This window comes from Hyperoodon ampullatus (genome assembly GCF_949752795.1).
Source record: "Hyperoodon ampullatus genome assembly, chromosome: 3".
In the NCBI taxonomy this organism is placed as follows: domain Eukaryota; kingdom Metazoa; phylum Chordata; class Mammalia; order Artiodactyla; family Ziphiidae; genus Hyperoodon; species Hyperoodon ampullatus.
This window is the reverse complement of record NC_136916.1, coordinates 66343532-66363566: the sequence shown is the minus strand read 5'-3', so window position 1 is coordinate 66363566 and position 20035 is coordinate 66343532. Positions and strand designations below refer to the sequence as shown.

The 20035-nt window shown below is 49.7% G+C and overlaps 1 protein-coding gene across 1 annotated transcript in view; it reads left to right on the top strand.

The window, feature by feature from the left end:
- Positions 1 to 2233: 2233 nt before the first annotated feature.
- Positions 2234 to 20035, top strand: part of TMEM266 (transmembrane protein 266) — a gene marked incomplete at both ends in the record, with an annotated part of 84812 nt that continues 67010 nt past the window's right edge. Inside the window, 2 exons of the mRNA XM_079700585.1 lie at positions 2234 to 2271; positions 4773 to 4961. Coding sequence (XP_079556711.1) covers positions 2234 to 2271; positions 4773 to 4961 — 227 coding nt within the window. The remainder of the gene's footprint in view (positions 2272 to 4772; positions 4962 to 20035) is intronic.

Sequence of the window (20035 nt, the reverse complement as noted above, 5' to 3'; positions counted from 1 at the left end):
TCTGTCTCCTTGTCTTTATACATTCTGCCTGATTGTTACTGTCTCTCAGAAGACTTCTAGGTGGTACCACAGCATCCGTTTATAGAAAAGTATACTCTATTTACCTAGTCTGGATTTTAAGAGGAAATCTTACACTCGGCCATCCAAATGCTTTCAATAGACCGTGCAATTTAAATTTATAAAACAGTAACTATGTCAATAAAAACCAACACTATATGCCAGGCACTATTCTAGGTGTTCTACACGCATTAACTCATTTAGTTAGTTCTATTATTATTCCCATTTTATAGGTGGACAAACTGAGGACAGAGGGCTAGTGAGTGGGAGCCAGGCTCTGACTATTTTTGGGACAACAGCCTTGAAGCAGATCTTATTTCCCTGCCCAGGGATTGAACCTAGCCGCTAGTCCACCAGGGGCTAGAGGCTAGAAGCAAAGTTCCCTGGTTCTTACCTCCTTTGAAAGCAAAAATGTTTCAAGGAGGCAAAAACTGCAAAACAGATACAAAGTGTATTATAAGAGGCACAGCACAACTGTATGGGAGAGCACAGAGAGAAACAGTTTATTTATCTAAGTCAGAAGCAAGGCAGAAATACACACCCAGAGAGGAGTGCAGGCTTCCTGAATGAGGAGGCAGTAAAGAGGTGATTGAAATCACTTATATAGGGCAGTCCTTCTGGTCTTTGTTTACATTTGGCCAAGTATCTTGTTTCTTTTTTCACACCTGACTGGCCCTGGGACCCTCCCCAACATGCATAGGCAACTTTTTGCTAAGATGGATCCCACTGCAGAGGACTGTGGGGGTATGTCCACACTTATTATGGGGTGGCACCCCCTCCCTTTTTGACCCCCAAGGAGCCTTCCTGCGCATGTGTAGACAGGGAAGTTTTCCTTGACCTCAGGAGTGGTCATCTTATCTCTTTACTTCAGCAGAGCTCAGCTTCTGCCACTAGCTTTGTCCTTGGAGCATCTGGGTGAGAACAAAGCTTCCATTTTACTCTACTTGACAGACACCAGCTGTCCAGCCCAGGGGCCCATCTATCTCCTCACTCATGACCACAGGCAGGCTGGCTCAGGATGTGCTGCCTGTCTCCTGGAGAGACCCAATTGGGAAGAAGAGAGGAAAGCCTGGAAGAGTGGAGAGACAGAACTACCAGAGGAGAGGGAAATCTCGGGAGAAAGAAATTTCTGGGAAAATGAGATTTTTTTTTTTTTTTTTTTTTTTGCTGTACGCGAGCCTCTCACTGTTGTGGCCTCCCCCGTTGCGGAGCACAGGCTCCGGATGCGCAGGCTCAGTGGCCATGGCCCACGGGCCCAGCCGCTCCGCGGCACGCAGGATCCTCCCGGACCGGGGCACGAACCCGTGCCCCCCACATCGGCAGGCGGACTCCCAACCACTGCGCCACCAGGGAAGCCCCAAAAGGAGATTTTTTAAAAAAAATAAATTTATTTATTTATATTTATTTATTATTTTTGGCTGTGTTGGGTCTTCATAGCTGCCCGTGGCTTTCTCTAGTTGCCGCGGGCGGGGGCTACTTTTCATTGCAGTACGTGGGCTTCTCATTGCGGTGGCTTCTCTCGTTGCGGAGCACGGGCTCTAGAGCACGTGGGCTTCAGTAGATGCAGCGCGTGGGCTCTAGAGCACAGGCTCAGTAGTTGTGGCTCACGGGCTTCATTGCTCCATGGCATGTGGGATCTTCCCGGACCAGGGCTCGAACCCGTGTCTCCTGCATTGGCAGGTGGATTCTTAACCGCTGCGCCACTAGGGAAGCCCGGAAAATGAGATTTTTGAGACAAACCTGATTTTTGAGATTCCTAAAGCTGAAGTATAAAGTTACCCTGGTTTTTCCTTGTCTATTTAGTAGAAAGAGCTGTGGTCCAACCTGGCTCTCTGCCATCTCTGTGTGACACAGAAAATTCACTTTATCACTCTGGGCCTGTTTCTTCATCTCTAAAAAAGAGTGAAATTATGCCTATTGCTATCCGCCATAGGTAATGGTAGGAATCTGTTCACTATTACTTTGAAGGAAAGTCTATATGGAAGAAAGTTCTAAGGGCTTCCATTTTTAGATGAGCTTAGGAGGACTTTGGTTTGACATCTGAGTGTAATAAATTCCTACTATTCAATTATTTGTTTTCAGGGCACCACATTTGTATGCCTTATAGAACCCACGCTTGGACATGCTGACGTCAGGCTTCAAGACAGCTGAGTCCCACTAGACACCCAAAAAACCCATGGCTCTGGTTGCATCTTTCAACATGACCAGTCCGCAGTAAGTAGCATTTGGATCTGCTCTCTGTGGATACTGAGTTGGCACATCAGGATTGGGGGTACAGCCAAATAGCTCCTTCCCCAGCCCTGTAGAGATGGAGGGGCTCCAGGTGGTTTTGTCCTTGAGCCTGACATTAAAATAATGGGTTAAAATCCCTGACATTAAAATAATGTGTTAAAATCTACTTTTTCTCAGAGTTACCTTATTCATGTCATCTCATTTTTTAGTTCAAATAGGCAGAGGAATTCTGCAATCCAAAACTGGGATTGTAATCCCATTGCTAATCCAGTGGGATTGCTAATATCAGATTGGCTGAAACAAGTCTCATGACTGAACACAGCATCAAGGGTGGGGAAATATACTCTTCCTTTTGATGGGAAGCTCCAAAGTCACGTGGCAAAGTGAGGGGTGCAGAGCAGAGCCACTGATACGTGTTGTCCACCATACTGTTCTTCATATTCAAGACCAGGGAATAGTCCCAATACTCAGGCTATAACTGTGAGACCTTCACTCCCCCAAAGGAGGCCTTGTCTCCTCCCGCTGAGATGATCCATGGCCAGAGATGGTGCTGGGCCACTATGACCACTGGCAAGAGGGGAACAGAGGGCAGGAAGGCAGGAGTAGCTTATTCTGTGCTTCTCAGAGCCACATCCTGTTAGTTTCAGAAACTCTTCCCACCCCTCCATGAACATCTCATTGATCAGAAAGCTCTACTTGTTCAGTTTGGCAGTCCATAGTTTCCAAAAGAACAAATTCGACCCAGCATCTACTTTTTGGGAAACATCTGAAAGAGCCAGGATTCCCCCCATGAACACCCACACTTTTATTTCAATTGTTGAGAAACACAGAAGCTTCACATCCTGTGACTGTCTATCTGAAGATCTTGAGTCATTTTGTAAATGCCACACCATGATGAGTACTATTATCTGTGCTTGACAGATAGCAAAGAGCTAAGGTTTAAATAAAGCCTATAAAAGAGAAGTGGGGCATTGGAAATTACTTGGTGAATTCAGGTAGTTTAGGCAGCCAATCTGTGGTGTTCAAGGAAAAATCCCACTTTTTCCTCAATTATCTGGGATGATTCAAGCAAAAGAGAAGTAGGCAGATTCAGTTCCAAACTTTCTGGATAACTGCCACTGTGTATTATTGGTTAGCTTCCAATGGTGGCTGGAAAAGTTTAGAATGTAGAACTGTCCAGCCAAGTGTAGGAACTTATCACTCCAGAGCCCCTCCCACCTGCTCCATATTTCTTACATCCATGTCAGATCACAGAGAAAGAATAGAGCCTCTATTCCACCTCCTCATGCTTCAGCTGGAGAAACTGAGGCCCCAGAGGAGGTCCGCAGAAGTCAGCATTGGAATCGGCACCAGAGCCCCAGAACAGTTTATCGCAGACTGGGCTGCGTTCCAACTGTCCTCTCAGTGTTCCCTCAAATATTTAATTTTTACTCCTCTCCACTGTTTGGCCAGAGGCACAAGACCCACCCCTCAGATTCTACAGACGAAATAGGGTCAAGGATGTGTTGGGGGAACCAAAGGTGGCAGCCCAGGAAGTTAAAGGAAAATGGTCCAGCCCACCATCTCCTCACAGTGTAGCTGTTGGTGTTTTGGAAGAAGAGTTCTTGGTTACTGAACACACTGAAGGATGTGTAATGTCCCCTTTCTTATTTATGTCATTAGTGACCTCCTTTGGTAATGTGACAGCCACAAATGCCTCCACCAATTGTCAAATGTCCCTGGTGGGTTGGGAGGTAGTCCTGCCTCTGGTTGAGATGCCCTGTAATGCCAATGGAGCTGTGGGTTACTTTCAGTGCCCTAGGTGAGCCTGATGGTAACCTAGTAGGAGACCCAAAACCCCTCAGACATTTGTTCAAGTGACCCCCATTTCCTACTGTCAACCTTATAAAGGGAGCTGTAGTAGGACCAGTTTAAGTAGGAAGTGAGTGGCACCCAGAACAGTTGGCTCCTCCTGTCCTCACTGCCCCAAGGCTCACTTGGTCCCTACAGGCCTCCAGGTCGCTCCCCAAGCACCAGCAGTACATCCAGTTGTGAACAAACACCTCTCTTCTCTATTGTGGTACAGATGGTAGAAACATTCCCGAGGACCTTTACAAAGAAACACGGAAGACAATTTAAAAGAATGTATTACTCCAACATAAAGTCTAGTTATTGAGAAGCCTAAAAATCTAAGTCCTGGCTTTGCTGGTTGGCAGAGTTTCCATCTGGGTCTTTACCTTCCTTTGATGAAGGACCCTGCCCCCCAAACCTCATATTTTAAGATCTGAGCATGCTTCCATTTTTCCCCAGTTGGTGAGGGAGATGCGGCTGGTAGGGCCTCAGTCCAGTCCCTGGGTTGGCCAGCGGGGAAGAATGGTGACCTCACACTTCCCCTGCCCTCCTCCAGCACAGATTACGGTGCATTCTCCCTCTTTTCCTTGGGGAATGGAAAAATCATTTTGTTCTTGAGGGATAACTCTGCCCTGTTGCCATCCCCGACTCAGGCCTGCCACAGAAGGAGGAAGTTCTGAAGTTGAGATCATCTCCCAACAAGTAGACGAAGAAACCAAGAGCATTGCTCCTGTGCAGCTGGTGAACTTTGCCTATCGGGACTTGCCCCTGGCTGCGGTTGACCTCTCCACGGTGGGCTCGCAGCTCCTGTCAAACTTGGATGAAGATTACCAAAGAGAAGGGTAGGTGTTGCTACCGTCAAGTAGCTAAGACGTCTCTTGCGTAACTCCCTGGGTTTCCATGGGTACCTCCAGTGAGGCAGCCCAGAGATGAGAGGTGCTGAATAGTAAGAGACCAGAAGTTCACATCAGGCCACCCCAGCTCTTCTCCTCAGATATTGTTTCCTCAGAAAAAGGCTGTGGGCACAGAAAATACCTGTCACTGCTAGACAACCTATTAAGCGACATTTGCTTGGAACTCGGGGAATTATAAAATTAAAGGCTGTCACACTGCATAATAGCCCATCCAACCCCCAATCTGGACACCTGGGAATCAGGAGACCAACAGGATTTAGTGTGACTCACCCAAGGTCTCAGCGCCTGTAAAGAATGGATTTAGAGTATACTTTCCTTTTATCAAGTCTTCTTTCACCAGGGACGAGATGGGGAAGAAAGCATGTGTGCAGTAACATGCTAAGGGTGGGAGGGAATTTAGCACCATTCATCCAGGAGCTTTGCAGACCTTAAGAAGGTCTGCTGCTTTTTCCAGTGAGAACAAATAGCATATGCTGGCCCCTGACTCAAAGGAGTGGCCCCTACCTACTCCTACTTAACTGGTCAATCAGATTGGATGCCTTTGTTCAATCTGGACAGGGGAGACACAGCAGTGACACCCTCCATTCACGTGGGGGAAGCTGAAGGCTGGACAAGGGCAAGAACAGGTCCTTGGGTCACAGGGCAGCTCAGGCTTTCCCCAGCCCCACCCTGTTGCTCTTAGATATAGACTTTTAAACATTGGCCAGGAGCTTGGGAGCCAGTTCTGGGCTACTCTCCTTCCTCAGATGCCACCGCTAAATATTTTGGAACATGCTGACAGCTTTGAATATAAAAACGAAGGGTTGCCAGGTTATTTTAGAAGCAAATGAGAAGTCTTAGCTACAATTAAATTTGCAGAGCTTGGATTCCCTGTGTTTTTGAAGGGCCTCCCCTCCTTCCTAAGATAAATTGCCTAGCAATTGTGAAACCATACACCTTTTGCAAAAACTTCACTCCAGTGGCTTTCTCTGAAAATATAATTTTTTCCAAGTACTGTGTTTAGAGTCAGCAGGACATTGGAAACAAGGATAGGCAAATGGGTCGGAAATAGTTCAGGGTGGCCTGGTGGAGGGTGGCAGCATTCTGAGCATGGGCAGCACCATCCAACCACAGGGCCAGCTTCTCCAGGTCTCCAGGTCCTTGGCTCCGCCAGAGATGTTGGAGGTCAAGCCTTCCTTGAGCACCTGGCTACTGTGCCACTGCCTTCTGGAGGTCAAAATTGGTAGTGCAGCCTGGTATCCTGCCCCAGCCATTCTCATGGACTCATTTCCCGCCCCACCAGCGCCACCTTTAGGCTCTTTTCAAGTTTATAGTCGGAAGGCAAGGAAAGAAGCGGGAAGACCCTGGAGGATCTAGTTCCAGACCCTATCCACACCTGCACCCTGTAGGCATATGCACCACAGGTGGTCCAGGCTTTGGGGGCACCACTCCTTAGCCTGAACTGGAGAAGGCAGAGTCCCTGCTTTGTCATTCTGTTTGCTTCTGAATCAGGCCCCTGCAAGGTTTCTTCTGAGCAGGGAGAATACAGATGGGATGCCTGCAAGGCAAAGAGGCTCTTGATTTGGTTTGACTCTCCAGGTGTGCCCTGGAAAGCTGCTCCTGTTGGGTAAATAGGAAGCAGCCGGGTGAAGGGATTTGCTTCACTGCTGGAGTTCTCGGCAGCAGGCTCCATTGGCAGCCAGAGGGCTTCCTGGAGGAAGGAAGAGCAGGCACAGGACACAAGCCAGGTGACAAGGGAGCAGAACAAAAGCACACTGTGAAGGGGGGAAAAAGCCGCTCTTCACAAGCTTCTTGGCTCTTGCTGCATTTCCTGGGGTTTTCCCCAAATTTCCAACCTGGCCCTTTCTGAAATGTTGCAAAACAACACGATTTACAGTTCTGGTAGGTCTTCGAAAAGCTTTGGTGTAAGTCTTGTCAAATACACCTCTTCCTACTCAGGGAAGTGTTATATACAGGAATGAATCTTTTCTGTAGGAAATGAAGGGACCTCAGGGACCCCAACAAGATAGTGTCCAGCCACCCCACCATTCACTTCTTTTGAGCTCAGTGGTATTTCAGTGCTTTTAAGTTTCCCAGAATCTAAGAATGTTAGAGCTGGAAAAATCCTTAGAAAGTATGTATTCTAAATACTCTAATAGGATAGCAGAGTCTAGAGAGTGGAAGGAACTTGTGCAAGGTCACAAGTGACAGAGACAAAAATAGAGCCCTGGCTCCTGATCCAGGCTGGCACTACTGGGCTTCCATTTGTCACCTGTCCCTTTACAACATCACAGTTGTGACTATGGTTAGCATACATTGTACATGATACTACTGTTAGGCTATACCATCAAAGGCCCTTAACTTTTTGGCGTGCAGTCACTGAGATGTGGGTAAACCCCTAGGCACAGGTGGAAGAGTTTCATCTGTCTCAAGCTCCTTGACTTTCCTAACAGCGCTTTGTCCTTCTCGTGGACCTGCCTAGCAGAGCTTAAACTGCAGAGCTATCTGTTGTCTACCCTCTTTGCTTCTACACACAGACTGCTGAGGGCTCAGGTAGGAAAGTCAGACAGCTGTGCAGATTGGTGCTGTCTTAGTCTGGTGGGGCTTCCATAGCAAAGGACCACCAACTGGGTGGCTTAAACAACAGGTATTTATTTTCTCACAGTTCTGGAAGTGGGAAGTCCAAGATTGAAGTGCCAACAGAGTCAGTGGCTGGTGAGAGCTCTCTCTTTGGGCTGCAGACAGCTGCTTTCTCGCTGTGTTCTCACATGGCCGTTCCTTGTTGTGCGTGAGTGGAGAGAAAGAGTGAGCTCTGATCTCTTCCTCTTCTTATAAGGGCACTAATCCCATCATTAGTCATTAAGGGCCCCACCCTGACCTCATCTAAACCTAATTACCTCCCAGAAGCCCACCTCCAAATACCATCACATCAGGATGGAGTGGGTGCGGCGCTTAGGGCTTCAACCTTTGGGGGGTGGGGGGGAAGGACACAAACATTCAGTCTATAAAAGCACCTCCCAGACTCAAGGCCTCCAGTCTCAACTTGCTTCTCAGTTTTGCCTGACAGTTCTCTGTGGTCCTGGTTAGCTTTCACTCCTGGTCCCCAGATGGCCATTTCAGATTGTTTCCATTTCCCCCAAGCCTTCTCTTGCCTCCAGCAGATGACCTCCTCTCCTCCTTCCCTAAGAAAGTAGAAGCAGTCACAGATGAGCTTCACCCCACCCCTCAGTCGCTCGCTTCCTCCCTTCTAGGGCCAACCTCACCTCTGAGTTCTGATTCCCCTCCCCTCACACCTTCTCATGAACTTTGCTGCATCAGTTGCGTCCTCACACTGACTCCTCACACGCTCAGGTCTCTCACATGCCCCCTCGACTCCACGTCCCCGTTAGCTGCCACTATCTCTCTCTTCCTTTTTGCAGCCAAACTTCTTAAAAGCCTCATCTGCACTAGCCATGCCCCCTTTGCTCTCTCCCATTCATTCCTCACCCTACTGCAGTCCAGCTTTAGCCCCATCCACACCGTGGAAACTGCTCTCCTCAAGGTCATCAACGGCCTCCGTGTTGCTAGGGTCCTTACACTGTCCTCTGTCCAGCATTTGAAAACGTCATCCACTCCCCGCCCTTGAAACACTGTCTTGTGTGTCCTCTGCTCTATCACACTTTCTGGATTTTCTTCCTACCCCTCTGGCTGTCCATTCTAGGCCTTTTAAAACTTGTTCTTTCTCTGCTTTGTCCTTAGATGTTGGGGTTCTTCTTTTTCTGTCTTTGGCCAGTTTAGCTCTACTAATTCTACCCACTGGGTAATTGCATCCACCCCCATAACCAAAATTCACATTCTTCAGCTTGTAACTTTCAAAGCTGAGTCTCTAGCACAGCTGCGCTCTCTCTCTCTCTCTCTCTCTCTCTCTCTCTCTCTCAAACTGCTGGCTCACATCCAACTACTTCCTGGACATCTCCACAGGATCCCAGACACGCCTAGAATCCTAACAAGTGTCTGTGGAATTATCTGTTCTTCTACCTCTGAGTTGGCTGCATATTTGAGAAATGTTCTTGTCTCCACCCAAGTCATTGCTAAAAATAGCTTTTTGGTGACAGCACTTAAATCCAGCCTGAGGAACCATTATCTGCCCAACCAGGACTTCTGGCCATCTCAGACCCAACAAGGCCCCAAACTGAACTGTCTTTTCCCAAAACATATTCTGTCTGGCTCCAGTCAGTGGATCTAGACTTACCTGGCTGGCCTCCCCAGCCCATTACCAGAGGGAGTCACATGTGCATGTTGGCTCATTTACAATGACCCTCAGCCTCCTTCCTGCCTCAACAGGAGCCAGTGGCTTCCAAGACACCAAAGATCCATGAAGCCAGTCGGTCAGGCATAGTCACCACTGGAACTTACATCCTTCTTCCTCCCCTGCTCTGGCTCCCTCCTGTCCATGTCCACTGCCCATGAAGCCACTGACACTGACAGTGTCCACTGTGGGAACACTAGTGCCCAGTTCAGGGCCTTTCAGAAACCACAAGGCCACAGGATGCCCATGCAAGGTGGGGAAGAAAAGCCTCCCCTCCCCCCAGACTCTGTACCAAGCTATCAGTGAGCCCAGAAGTGTCTCTGCTTATGGCCACCGCTCTGGTCCTATTTGCTTCTGGCCTTCACTTCTCTACACCCAGGTCTCCAGTTCAATCCAAGGGGCTGCACTGGCACATCACGCCAGCTACACCATCACCATCATCATCATCATCATCATCATCCTTTCCCTCCTTGCATCTTCCCCCCAGCCATGCGCCTCCTCCTTCAGTAGCGGTAAAACACAGATCTCATGAATGTCTGCAGATGTGAACAGACAGAGGAGGGGGAAGGGGAACAGAGAAGGTTCTTGAGCACGTCTGAGCCCCAGCTGAGCCAGCCACAACGCCCCACTACAACGGTACCCTGAGAGACCAGCTTAATTCCTTCTCCTTCATCCTCATGTTCTGTCATCTCCAAGTCCTGTACCTTTCTACTGCCCTAATATCTCTTCACTGCATCATCCTTCTCACAAAGGATTGGTAACCCTATCAGCCAGGTGCTTTGGACTGCATACCACAGGAAGCCTATCTCAAACTCAAACAATGAAGGTTTTCATCAGCCCATGGCCCATGGAGCCCAGAGCTAGGGCAGCTTTGAGGTTGGTCCAGACCCTTAACAGTAGCAACAAGGACCAGATTCCTTCTGTCTGTCCACTCTGCTGTCAACAGTGTTAGCTTCATCCTGATGCTATAAGATTCCCCTTATTTTTTGAGAGGGTTGCCCTTGGTAATCTGGCCACATCCTTCTTCATACATGTCTGGCAAGAGAGAATGGCTACCCATCATTCTCTTTTAAGAGCAGCAAAGAACTTTCCCAGAATCCTTTATTTGCTCTCTCCTCATGTCCCACTGGCTAGAATTGGGTCACATGGTAAGGGGTATGGGAATCCACAGCCCAATCAGGGCCACCCCTTGAATTGTGTCATTTCCCAAAACACACTGCTGTTACCCCATGGGTCAAGGGTGGGATGGATATTGGAGAATTGCCCGCAATACACCACAGTCTCTAAGAAAGCCAAGCCTCCATTCATAGCTTTTGATCCAGAATTAGAACTTCCCTTTTTCCTTTCTAGTCATTGTTCGATTTGGAAAAGATCTAGAAGCATGTCTGCCTTCTCAGACTGTTTCTTCAGTAACTTGGTTGGCTCGATTATTTCGCTCAGATACAGTTTGAATTGTGTCCACTATCCCAGGGGACAACGCTTTGTGTTTCCATGTAACCAGAGCCCCTTCTGCCTGGTTGCCTTTGGACATCACCCCATTCAACAGTGGGAAAGTGAGACACAGAACTGCTTCTCAGTGAACCAACTGTCCACCTTTGGAAGAGGGACACTGGGTTTGCAGGAGGCTAACTCATGGCACATACTGGGAGTTCTACTCTTTCTCAACCAGCTACACTACACTGAAGGCCTGGTTGGTTTGCAGGGTCTGGGCTAGACAAGAGGCCACAGCAGACAGAAAATTCGGAGAAGCGCAGAACCTCCACCCTAGGGAAGCTCACAGCCGATAGGAAAAATGATGGTGACAATATATGTGTGAGGAAGGCAGCGAAGGCAAGGGTCATCACCCCCTTTTATAGAGGAGACTCTGTGGGCCACATCGAGAGATAGTGCTCCCCATCTTTTTAGTGGAAAGAGAGGGTCATGGAAGAGTAGGTAGGATAGTCTTTGTCAAAATATAAAAACAAAGTAAGAAATGAAAGATATTCAGCCTTTTGTAATTATTTACATTTTAGAGTTCTAAGAGGTCTGACCTGGTTGGTCAGGGCCAGACCCGCAGATGGGAGAAGCCTGGAGGAAGGCTGGGTAGACAGAAAGGAACGGTATTGCTTGGAGATGATGCCAATGGCACATTTCTGCTGGAACTTGACAATCAGAGAAAGAAAACCTAATGGTTTTGAGATGTCAGGCTAGGAAAAGATGACAGGGTCCAACATAGCAACATCTTTAAATGAGGACTGAAATACTTTTAGATATGCCAGCAAACAAAGGCTGGAGGCAAAGAGGGAGGAGGGGAGGTACCCCCTGAGCCATAACCCCCAATTCCCTTCTCTTTTCCCATACTGTCCAGCCCAAGGACCACCCCCTCCGGAAAATCTTCTGTCCCCCACCCCACCCAGGCCAGAGCCTCACCTTGATGCACCCATAGCCCTTGACCTTCTTCTAGCTCAGCACTTGTGACACTGAGCTCTACTCTGTTCTCAAGTCTGCCTCTGGTACTGGACCAAGTGCTCCCTCAGGGCAGAGATCAGATCCTTTGAGCCTGGAACACGAGGGGTGTTGATTAAATGAAGGAATGACTTGAGTGAGTGAGTGGATGAGTGAGGCTGTGTTCAGATAAGGATTAGAAGAGAAGGGGAAGGCCACTTCCATTTGGGGAGAATTGGGGGCTGGCTCTAGACCTGTGTGGCGTCCAGGAAGAACCACAGGAAGGGACCAGGCTTCTCACTCCCCACAACTCAAGGCCATAGTCTGTGGCTGGCCCACCTTTGAGCATCCCTGCTAATTCCACACCCCCTCCACAAAGTCATCCTAAAAGAAGTAAATCAGATTTGCCTCAGAACATGCCCACTTCACTTAGTACAATCTTAGCATCCTTTTAGAAGAAGGGAAGGCTTTTTGGGGTTCAGGGTTAAAAAGCAGTTCCATCCCTGCCATGACCTTGCAAGTGCAAAGTCCAGAAGTTCTGCATCACGTGGCTTGTGAAGTCTTTGATTCATTTTTCCCTCAAGGAAGAAGAAAGTTAAAAAGAGCTTCCTTATTCCATTTGCTTGATGCCAAGGATATTTGTCTGTAATAAAACTCTGCCTCCTCCTCTGGCACACCAGCTGTCCCTGGACCCAAGTTGACCCTGTGACCCACGACTCTTTATATTTTTCGTAGGCTCAGGCTTCCATGGGGCTTCTTGATGTCCCAACCAGGAAATAAAGGTTTGATTCAGATCAAAAAGTATTTTCTGGTAAGCACAGGTGAACCTATTTCCTGTAGTCCAAGAACTGCAAAGATTTTATATTGATTAAGAAGGCAGTAAGTTCACAGATATATTATTTCTCAGCAAAATAAAACCTCTTGTCCCCACCTACTCACAGGGCAGGGTGTACAGCCTCTGGAGAGCACTAGGTGGCGGCAGAGCACCTCTGACCACCTTCGCGTAGGTGTGTGAGCGCTGCATGGAATGGGGTGGGGGACTTGAAGCCAAGGCCATGTCCCCCAAGGAAGGAGAGCTGGCTTTATGGGATTTGGGGGTCTCCAGTCATCTGCGGATGCCCTTGAGATCTGAACTTTAGCCAAAGAGAAGAAGAAGGAGCTGGCCATCCCGGGATTTGCCAAGCCACAGCTCAGAACCAGAGAAAGCTGGACAGAGAAGTGGGCATGGGGTGTGCCTGAAAGCCGTAGCCCACTGGTTCCCACCAGGGTAGGAAGCTGACCTCATTCAGGCAGCCCCGACCACAAAGCATAGCATGAAGGAGACTCTCAGACTTCTGGCCAGTTCCCAGAATTGAGGACTCGAGGTGGGAGAGGGTCTTGTGGTCCCTTGGTCCAGCAGGGCCCCACTCCCTCCCCTGAGTAGGCTTGAACCCCATGGAAGCCCTTCAGAGATGTGTGGGCAGTGCCCTGGGTTCCCCCAAGTAGGGGCAGCCAGTCGATGGTGCGTATTAGCCATTGTGTTCCCAGAGGAGGGTTGGTGGCTCGCCAAGCGGGGTGACAGCTCCTGGGCTGGGCTCTTGCCACCACACCCTGCTGTCTTTCCCAGCGCTTGCCTTTCCCAGGATGCAAGAAATCTGAGATTCTGGAACAAGAACATGTCAGACTCCCGTGACCCCAGCTGCACACAGCCCTCCTCCCTCCCTCCGCCCCAAGGCAGTGGGGCTAACCTTTAGCTCTGGTTGCAGAACGGAAGCTGCTCGTATGGGAACTTCAATTTCTTCAGTTCCCCCAAGGGCTGGGAGAGTCACCTCTGACCTCCAACCTGAGAGTCCTCGTGACTGCAGTGTGTTGTGTGCTCGCATTTCTGGGTGTTTTGGGCTGCTGTGGCTTGCCTCTTGGAATTGGGTACAGGAACAAAGGGGATGCTTGACAGTGCTTTTCCTGCTCTTCTGGTTCTCCCTGTGGGAGTGAGAAAGAAGTACACGGGTGTCCCTGTGGGTGTTGGGTTGATGGTTCTCATGGGTGGATATTTGTCTCTGAAGAAGTTCTGCACATGTGAGCTCATTTCCGTCTCCTGCTTTTTCCTCTCCCTTTATGTGTTTAGCTTTTCAGGGTAGTCTAGGGCAAAGAGCTCATTGCATAGTCTGAATTCACTTATAAGGCTGCAGGCTCCATGCGGATGAAGGCCCTGAGCACTCTCCTGTGCTTAGCACCCAGTACAGTGCCTGGCACTTAGTGGGCATGTAATGACTATGTGCAGAATGGAATGGATGTTGAAACTACCCATATTTAGATGATAAATCCCTTTTCTAATGCTCACATGCCTAAATCATCATAGTAGATACGAATGGTAGCCGTGTGGTAAGCATTATGTTATGGGCTTTACATATGTTATTTTTAATATTTTAGAACAACAATCCTGCAGTAAGATAGTACTTATTCCCATTTGGGAGCTTAGGAAACTGGGGATCAAAGATCGCACTCAGAGTTCAGGCAGTGGTGGGGCTACAGTTACCACCAAAACCTAGACAAATGGAAGTGTGGCTTTCCCCATTGTTTGTCAACAGAGAAAAAAATAGAAGGAATTGCCTTTTAAAACTACTAGATGAGTTAACATTTGTAAAGTGCTCGGAATAGCATACGTGCATACTAAGTGCCTTATAAGTGTTTGTTAAACCAATAAAAATATAACCCAGGTCAGTGCCAGAAGTTGGATTTAAGTCAGCTTTGTGGCTTTCTCTGACAGTATTTTAATCCTCTGGAATAAATACAGTAAAGAAAAATAAAGTGGGGCCACAGGATGTTCTGCTGACAAAAATACCACCAAGTCTGTGGCCTCCAGGCCGCAGGTGTTTAGCGTCACAGAATTGGAGTATCTCAGGGCCTGGAGGGGTCTCAACTGCCCAGTCCCAGGGTTTGAACTCGGATCCCAGGTGTCCTTAGAAGACCTATGAGTGAGAATCAAGGGGTCCATGCACCCCTTGGAATGTTATGCACAGTGTTGTGGTTTTGTGCACTGTTCGGGTATGGGGCCACGGTTTTCATGCCCTGGAGAGCTCTGCAACACAGAAGGGTACTGAGGCTCTGGTCTAGCAGTGCCTCCCAAGGTCAGAGTTGAGGCAGGTTGGGCGGGCTCAGCACCCCAGACTTCATTAAGGCTTCAACTACACCCCCTTTCTTTGGGGACTTGATGGATGGAAATCTCCGTTAAGTAGGACTGGCAGGCCATCTGGTCTGGCCACCTACTGGGAAATAAGCTCTTCTGTGATCTTCCACCTCCTCCAGGGACATCATGACTGTCCACTGCCTGTAGACTTTGCAGGCAACTTAGGGGTCTCCACAATCCTCATACCTCGCCACCGCCCCTTCCCCCCATCGTGCATCCTCCCAGCCACGCCAGCCTGGCAGCCACACTGTGGATTGCCAGGGTGGGAGAAGCCAGACCCCCCCCCAGGAGCAAACACAGCCCCTGCCATCCTGGCACTGCACAGAGCAATTCTGCTCTGCCTTTCAGAACGGGGCTGTTTCAGTGCCAGGCTTGGGAATGCTGCCTGATGGAGCAGTGACCTGGAGCCGCCTCCTTCTGGGCCACTCTCGTGGCTTGACCTCATATAAAGGATTCATCAGAAACTTGCCAGAGTTCATTTTAATATTCTAAAAGTTATCCTCTCAAACTTTTATGAAGATACCTAAGTATATAAAGCAGAAGCAGTAAGGGTACTCAGCCTCTCCTCCCTCTCCAGGGTTTCTCTGAGGCCTCAGGAGTGACTGGTGCACCCTCACAGTAGAGCAGTCACCTGCCTGCCAGGAGATGCCATCTGGTTGGTATTTACAGACTTTGGCAGCCGAAGCCGGCCTCCTGGAGCTGTCCCCTTGCTACCACTGCACCAAGATAGGAAATTGAGAGACGCCTGCCCTCTGGTGGTGATCCTGGGGATAACACCACCCTGAGAACCAGCTCTAGGGCTTTGATGGGCTGAATGCTCAAGAGATGGAGGAAGGTATCTTTTCTAATTAAAGAGTCAATGCTGATTCCCCTTTTGGCCCATTAAACTCCTTGAGTCATTATTTAATCACTAAGGGATATTTTGAAGCTGGAAAGATTCTATTTTTCTACTAAAACCCAGTCTCCTAGGAATATCTGAGTCATTTGAATTTCAGAGGAAATTTTATTAGTAACTGGGATTTCCAAACACTGGGGCAGCCAGAAAGTCTGCTGCTTCAGCCCAGCCTCTGTTCTGGAGTCTTGGGGTCCATGGTCCTGCTCTTCAAGGAGCTGGAAGCCCAGAGCCTGCTTGGACTCCAGCTTCAGCCTCAGGTCTGGGCTAAGAAGCCCTCGATGCCCCCAAACACATACACTCAGTCTCAGTGAGTGGCAGTGCTGCCTTCTGCTCCCCAGGGGGCCTAACCTGCTTCAACATCCCCTCAGTGTTGGGTCCTGCACCCCGGCCCCAAGGGCTGGCTGGGGACCTGCTTGCCTTCACTGCCTCATCTCTCCTGCACCCAGACTCCCTTTGCCATGCCCTGCCCACCTCCTGAGCTACCCGTTACCTCTTGTTAAATCCAAAGCAGTGGTTGTCACCTAAATCACCCAGGATCTCACTGAGATTCAGACACTCATTCAGTGGGTATGGGAAGGCCCAAGAGTCCGCATTTCTAACAAGGTCCCAGGTGATGCTGACGCTGCTGGTCCCCGGAGCCCAATGAGCATCAAGGACCAAGGGCAGTGGTTCTCAATCTCAGCTGCACATTGGAATCACCTAAGGAGATCAAAACATACTAAGGCCTGGGTCCCACCCCATCGTTTGTGGTTTGCGTGGTCTGGTGTGTGGCCCAGGCACTGGGATTTTTAAAAGCTCTCTTAGTGGTCCTCGGATCAGCCAGAGTTGAGAACCACTGACCTGGATACAGGCTGCAGCCTCCCTGCCGCCACTCCTCAGCAGCTACTGTATCCCTGGACACCATTCTTTTTTGGATGGGTGGTCTCCCTCCATCTGCTTCAGTTGAGTCCTCCCCTGCGTGTATTGTCCTGGGGTTCACATAGAGTGTGTGCAAATAGCACCCCTTGAACTTGTGCACAAAGGGGGTTTCAGAAAGTCACCCCCAGACGGGCATGGTTGAGGGGCTTGTAGTGGAAGGCAGAGCAGAGGTGGGGGGAACCACTGGGCTAGTGCAGGAGCGGAAGCACAGGACCAGGGCAGTGAGCGTGGGCTCCACTTTGCAGCTGCCTTGAGGTTTTTTGGGAACTGCATTGGTTGCCCCATGGGCTGTGGGAACACCTGCAACACCTGCTTGGGGTGGGGTTAGGTCAGCTGCCCCCAGCCCTGAAGGGGAAGCCCTTCCGGGTGAGGCCTACCCTGACCACCTAGCTTAAAATGTCACCCTTCATGCCCCCCTTTCTTCCCACAGTATCCACCACCCTGTAGGACACCATCCCATTTCCTAATTCGTTATGTTTATTGTTTGACTCTCACCCACAGGAATGTCAACTGCCCGAGAGCCATGGCCTGTGTTGATCACAGTGCCTGCCTAGCGCATGGGGTGTCTGACATTCACTTGACTTCCAGACCTTCCCCTGCCTGGTTTCTGAGTCCTGCCACCTTCCTGGCCCCTCCCTGGCTGCTTCCCGAGGCCGAGGAGTGCCGTGGTGTCAGGGTTAGGCTCGCATTGCCAGCTTTGGACTACAGGTCCCCACTTTGCACCGACCACTTCCCAATAACCAAACTTGGGTCTGCTTAGGAAGTTTTTCTGATCAAACAAGAAAATAAAAAGCAGCATCTTTTCTTCTTTTTGTTTGGCTGCGCCTTGCAGCACGCGGGATCTTAGTTCCCCAACCAGGGATCAAACCCGTGCCCCCTATATTGGGAGCATGAAGTCTTAGCCACTGGACCGCCAGGGAAGTCCCAAAAGCAACATCTTAACATTTGAAGCCGCAATATAAAATGACTTTTCATTCCCATGGAGAGGCAGGTCAAGTGTGGGGTCTCCTTTTTAGAGGGAAAGCCTGCCACTTGAAGAAACAAATGGTTTGTTTCATCCCTTTCTCCCCGTGGGACCTTCCTCTCAGGGTAGAAGGCCCGGTCTCTGAGGGATGCACCCCACGCTTCTGGGGTGCACAAGGCACAGATGAGATCAGGTGCCCCGCTTCTCACGCTGGATGTGCAGGCAAGTCTTCCTCTGGATGCTCAGCATGGCACCAGCCCAGGCCGACGGCTTTGGCAGCTTCCCTTTTCATTTATCACTGCGGAGGGGGCTTGCCTCAGATTTCAGGTGACAGTGAAATGGCATCAGTGTAGGGACCACAGACGATTGGACTGGGTTTTAGAGAGGATGTGGAGTTGGAGCTGGGTCTCCTTTGGGAACCGGGGAGGAGGGCAGGAGGGTAGGAGGCCGCAGGAAACTTCCAGAGGGAGTGCCGAGGCAGCTGGAGGTGGGGCGAGAACTGGGGTGAGAGGTGCGAAAGATTAAAATAGGGCCAGCGGAAGGGGGCGGGAATGTCATACTATGGGAAAAGGAGGGGTGACACTCCCGGGATGTATCAGGAGGAGAGGAGGTCAGCCAAGTAATGATGGCCAAATGTACCTTACAGTTCAAAGGGTCTTTCATAGGCAAAAGCATACACAGCTGATAGCACCTGTGGGTGGAGCCTCCAGGATTCTCTGTGCCTCGACCAGGTAGGGTGCGGCTGTCCCTGACCACTCTGGTCCTTCTTTCCTGGCCTCCTGGACAGACACGCTCAGCCCTCCCACCGGTGTCCTTCACATGGCCTTTCCTTTCCTGACACTGTCTTCTCACCTGCATCCCAGGGATCCCATGCATTCCTCTGACCAAATCCCAGCCGCCCTCACCAGGGCTGTCAAGACTCCTCTGCTCTGAATTTAGGGCTGTCAGTTTAGCAAATAAGAATAGAGGACACCCATTTAAATTTGAGTTTCAGATAAACAATGAATAAATTTTTTTAGTGTAAGTATATCCTATACAACGTTTGGGACATACTTACACTAGAAAATCGTTGATTGATTGTTTACCTGAGATATAACTGCTCATCCCGTATTTTCTCTGGCAACCCTACTGAGCTCCACATGGTATCAGTTTGGGGTTTACCCTGTAGCCTGTTGCTTATGGGTGGCCCTCGTGAACCTGCAGGAAGGTGGAGAGAAGTGGTTCCGCGGGGGACTTTGAAACCCATCTGCAGCGGGTGAAGCAGGCCTTCATCGATGGCCTTCGGTCTGGCCTCCACTCACCTTTGCCCCCCTGTCTTCTGCTTGTCCTCAGTGAGAACCCTCTCTTCTGCCTGGCAGCTCTCCTCACTTCTCGCATCACGCTCTTGGCCATGGGCGAGGGTGTCCCATCAGTCATCCTCTGCTTGTCCAAAAATGCCTTCCTCCTCTTCCCCCATCACCTGAAAGCCAAATTTCCTTGAAGAGCCATGAGCTTTGTCCCACTTTCCAACAGCTGGGGCCTCCTTCAAGCTTTCCCTTGATGGACTGTGGGGAAGAAATCTCCCTGAAGCACCTACATTATTCCTTTGGGGAGAAGGGAGCACCTCAAGGCAGAGCTCCCCTTTCCAGAGACACCCTTGGGATCTTCAGGGATGGGTACCGGCTGCTTTGCAGCAGGCTCCAGCCAATTGCTCCCTCTGGACAGGAAGGACAGTGGGTGACGGCTGAATCTTTGGGCCATCAGATAATTTATCATCATCATCATCATCACCATCACCATCCGCTACATGGTGCTTTACAGGTCAGATACGTTTTCTCATTTAACTTTCAATAACCCTGGAGGCTAAGGAGTTTTACAGATGGGGAGGCTGAAGTCCAGAGTGCCTTTGACATGGTCCCGGGAGGCTGAAGGCCAAGCCAGAAGTGAGGACTCCCCGGCCAGTGCTGTCTCTGGTGTTCTAGGGCACCTAATTCTTCCTCATCAGGGCAGGCAGGCGGGTCCAGCTTGTAAATAACCCACCAAGGCAGTGAGGTTTGACTTCACCATCCTCATGCCCCCTTAGAGGCACCCCCTTTTCACCAGGATCTTGTGTTCCTGAAGCGAGCAGATCAAATGTCCTAAGGGGCCCACCAGCTCTGAGATTCTGTGCCTTCTCTCCACTTCCAAACCTACTCAGGAAAGATTTCATCATCGGTGGCCTCATGTCTTGTATGAACATTCACGATCATCTAATCAAAGGTTTCCCAAAAGACGGTCCATAGAACACTTGTCCCTCCAGGTGCTACATGACAAAAGGGTGCATGGGCCAGTGAGTTTGGGAAAAACTGATACTGTAATCCCTTTTGGAGCACAGTGATGCATGATAGCA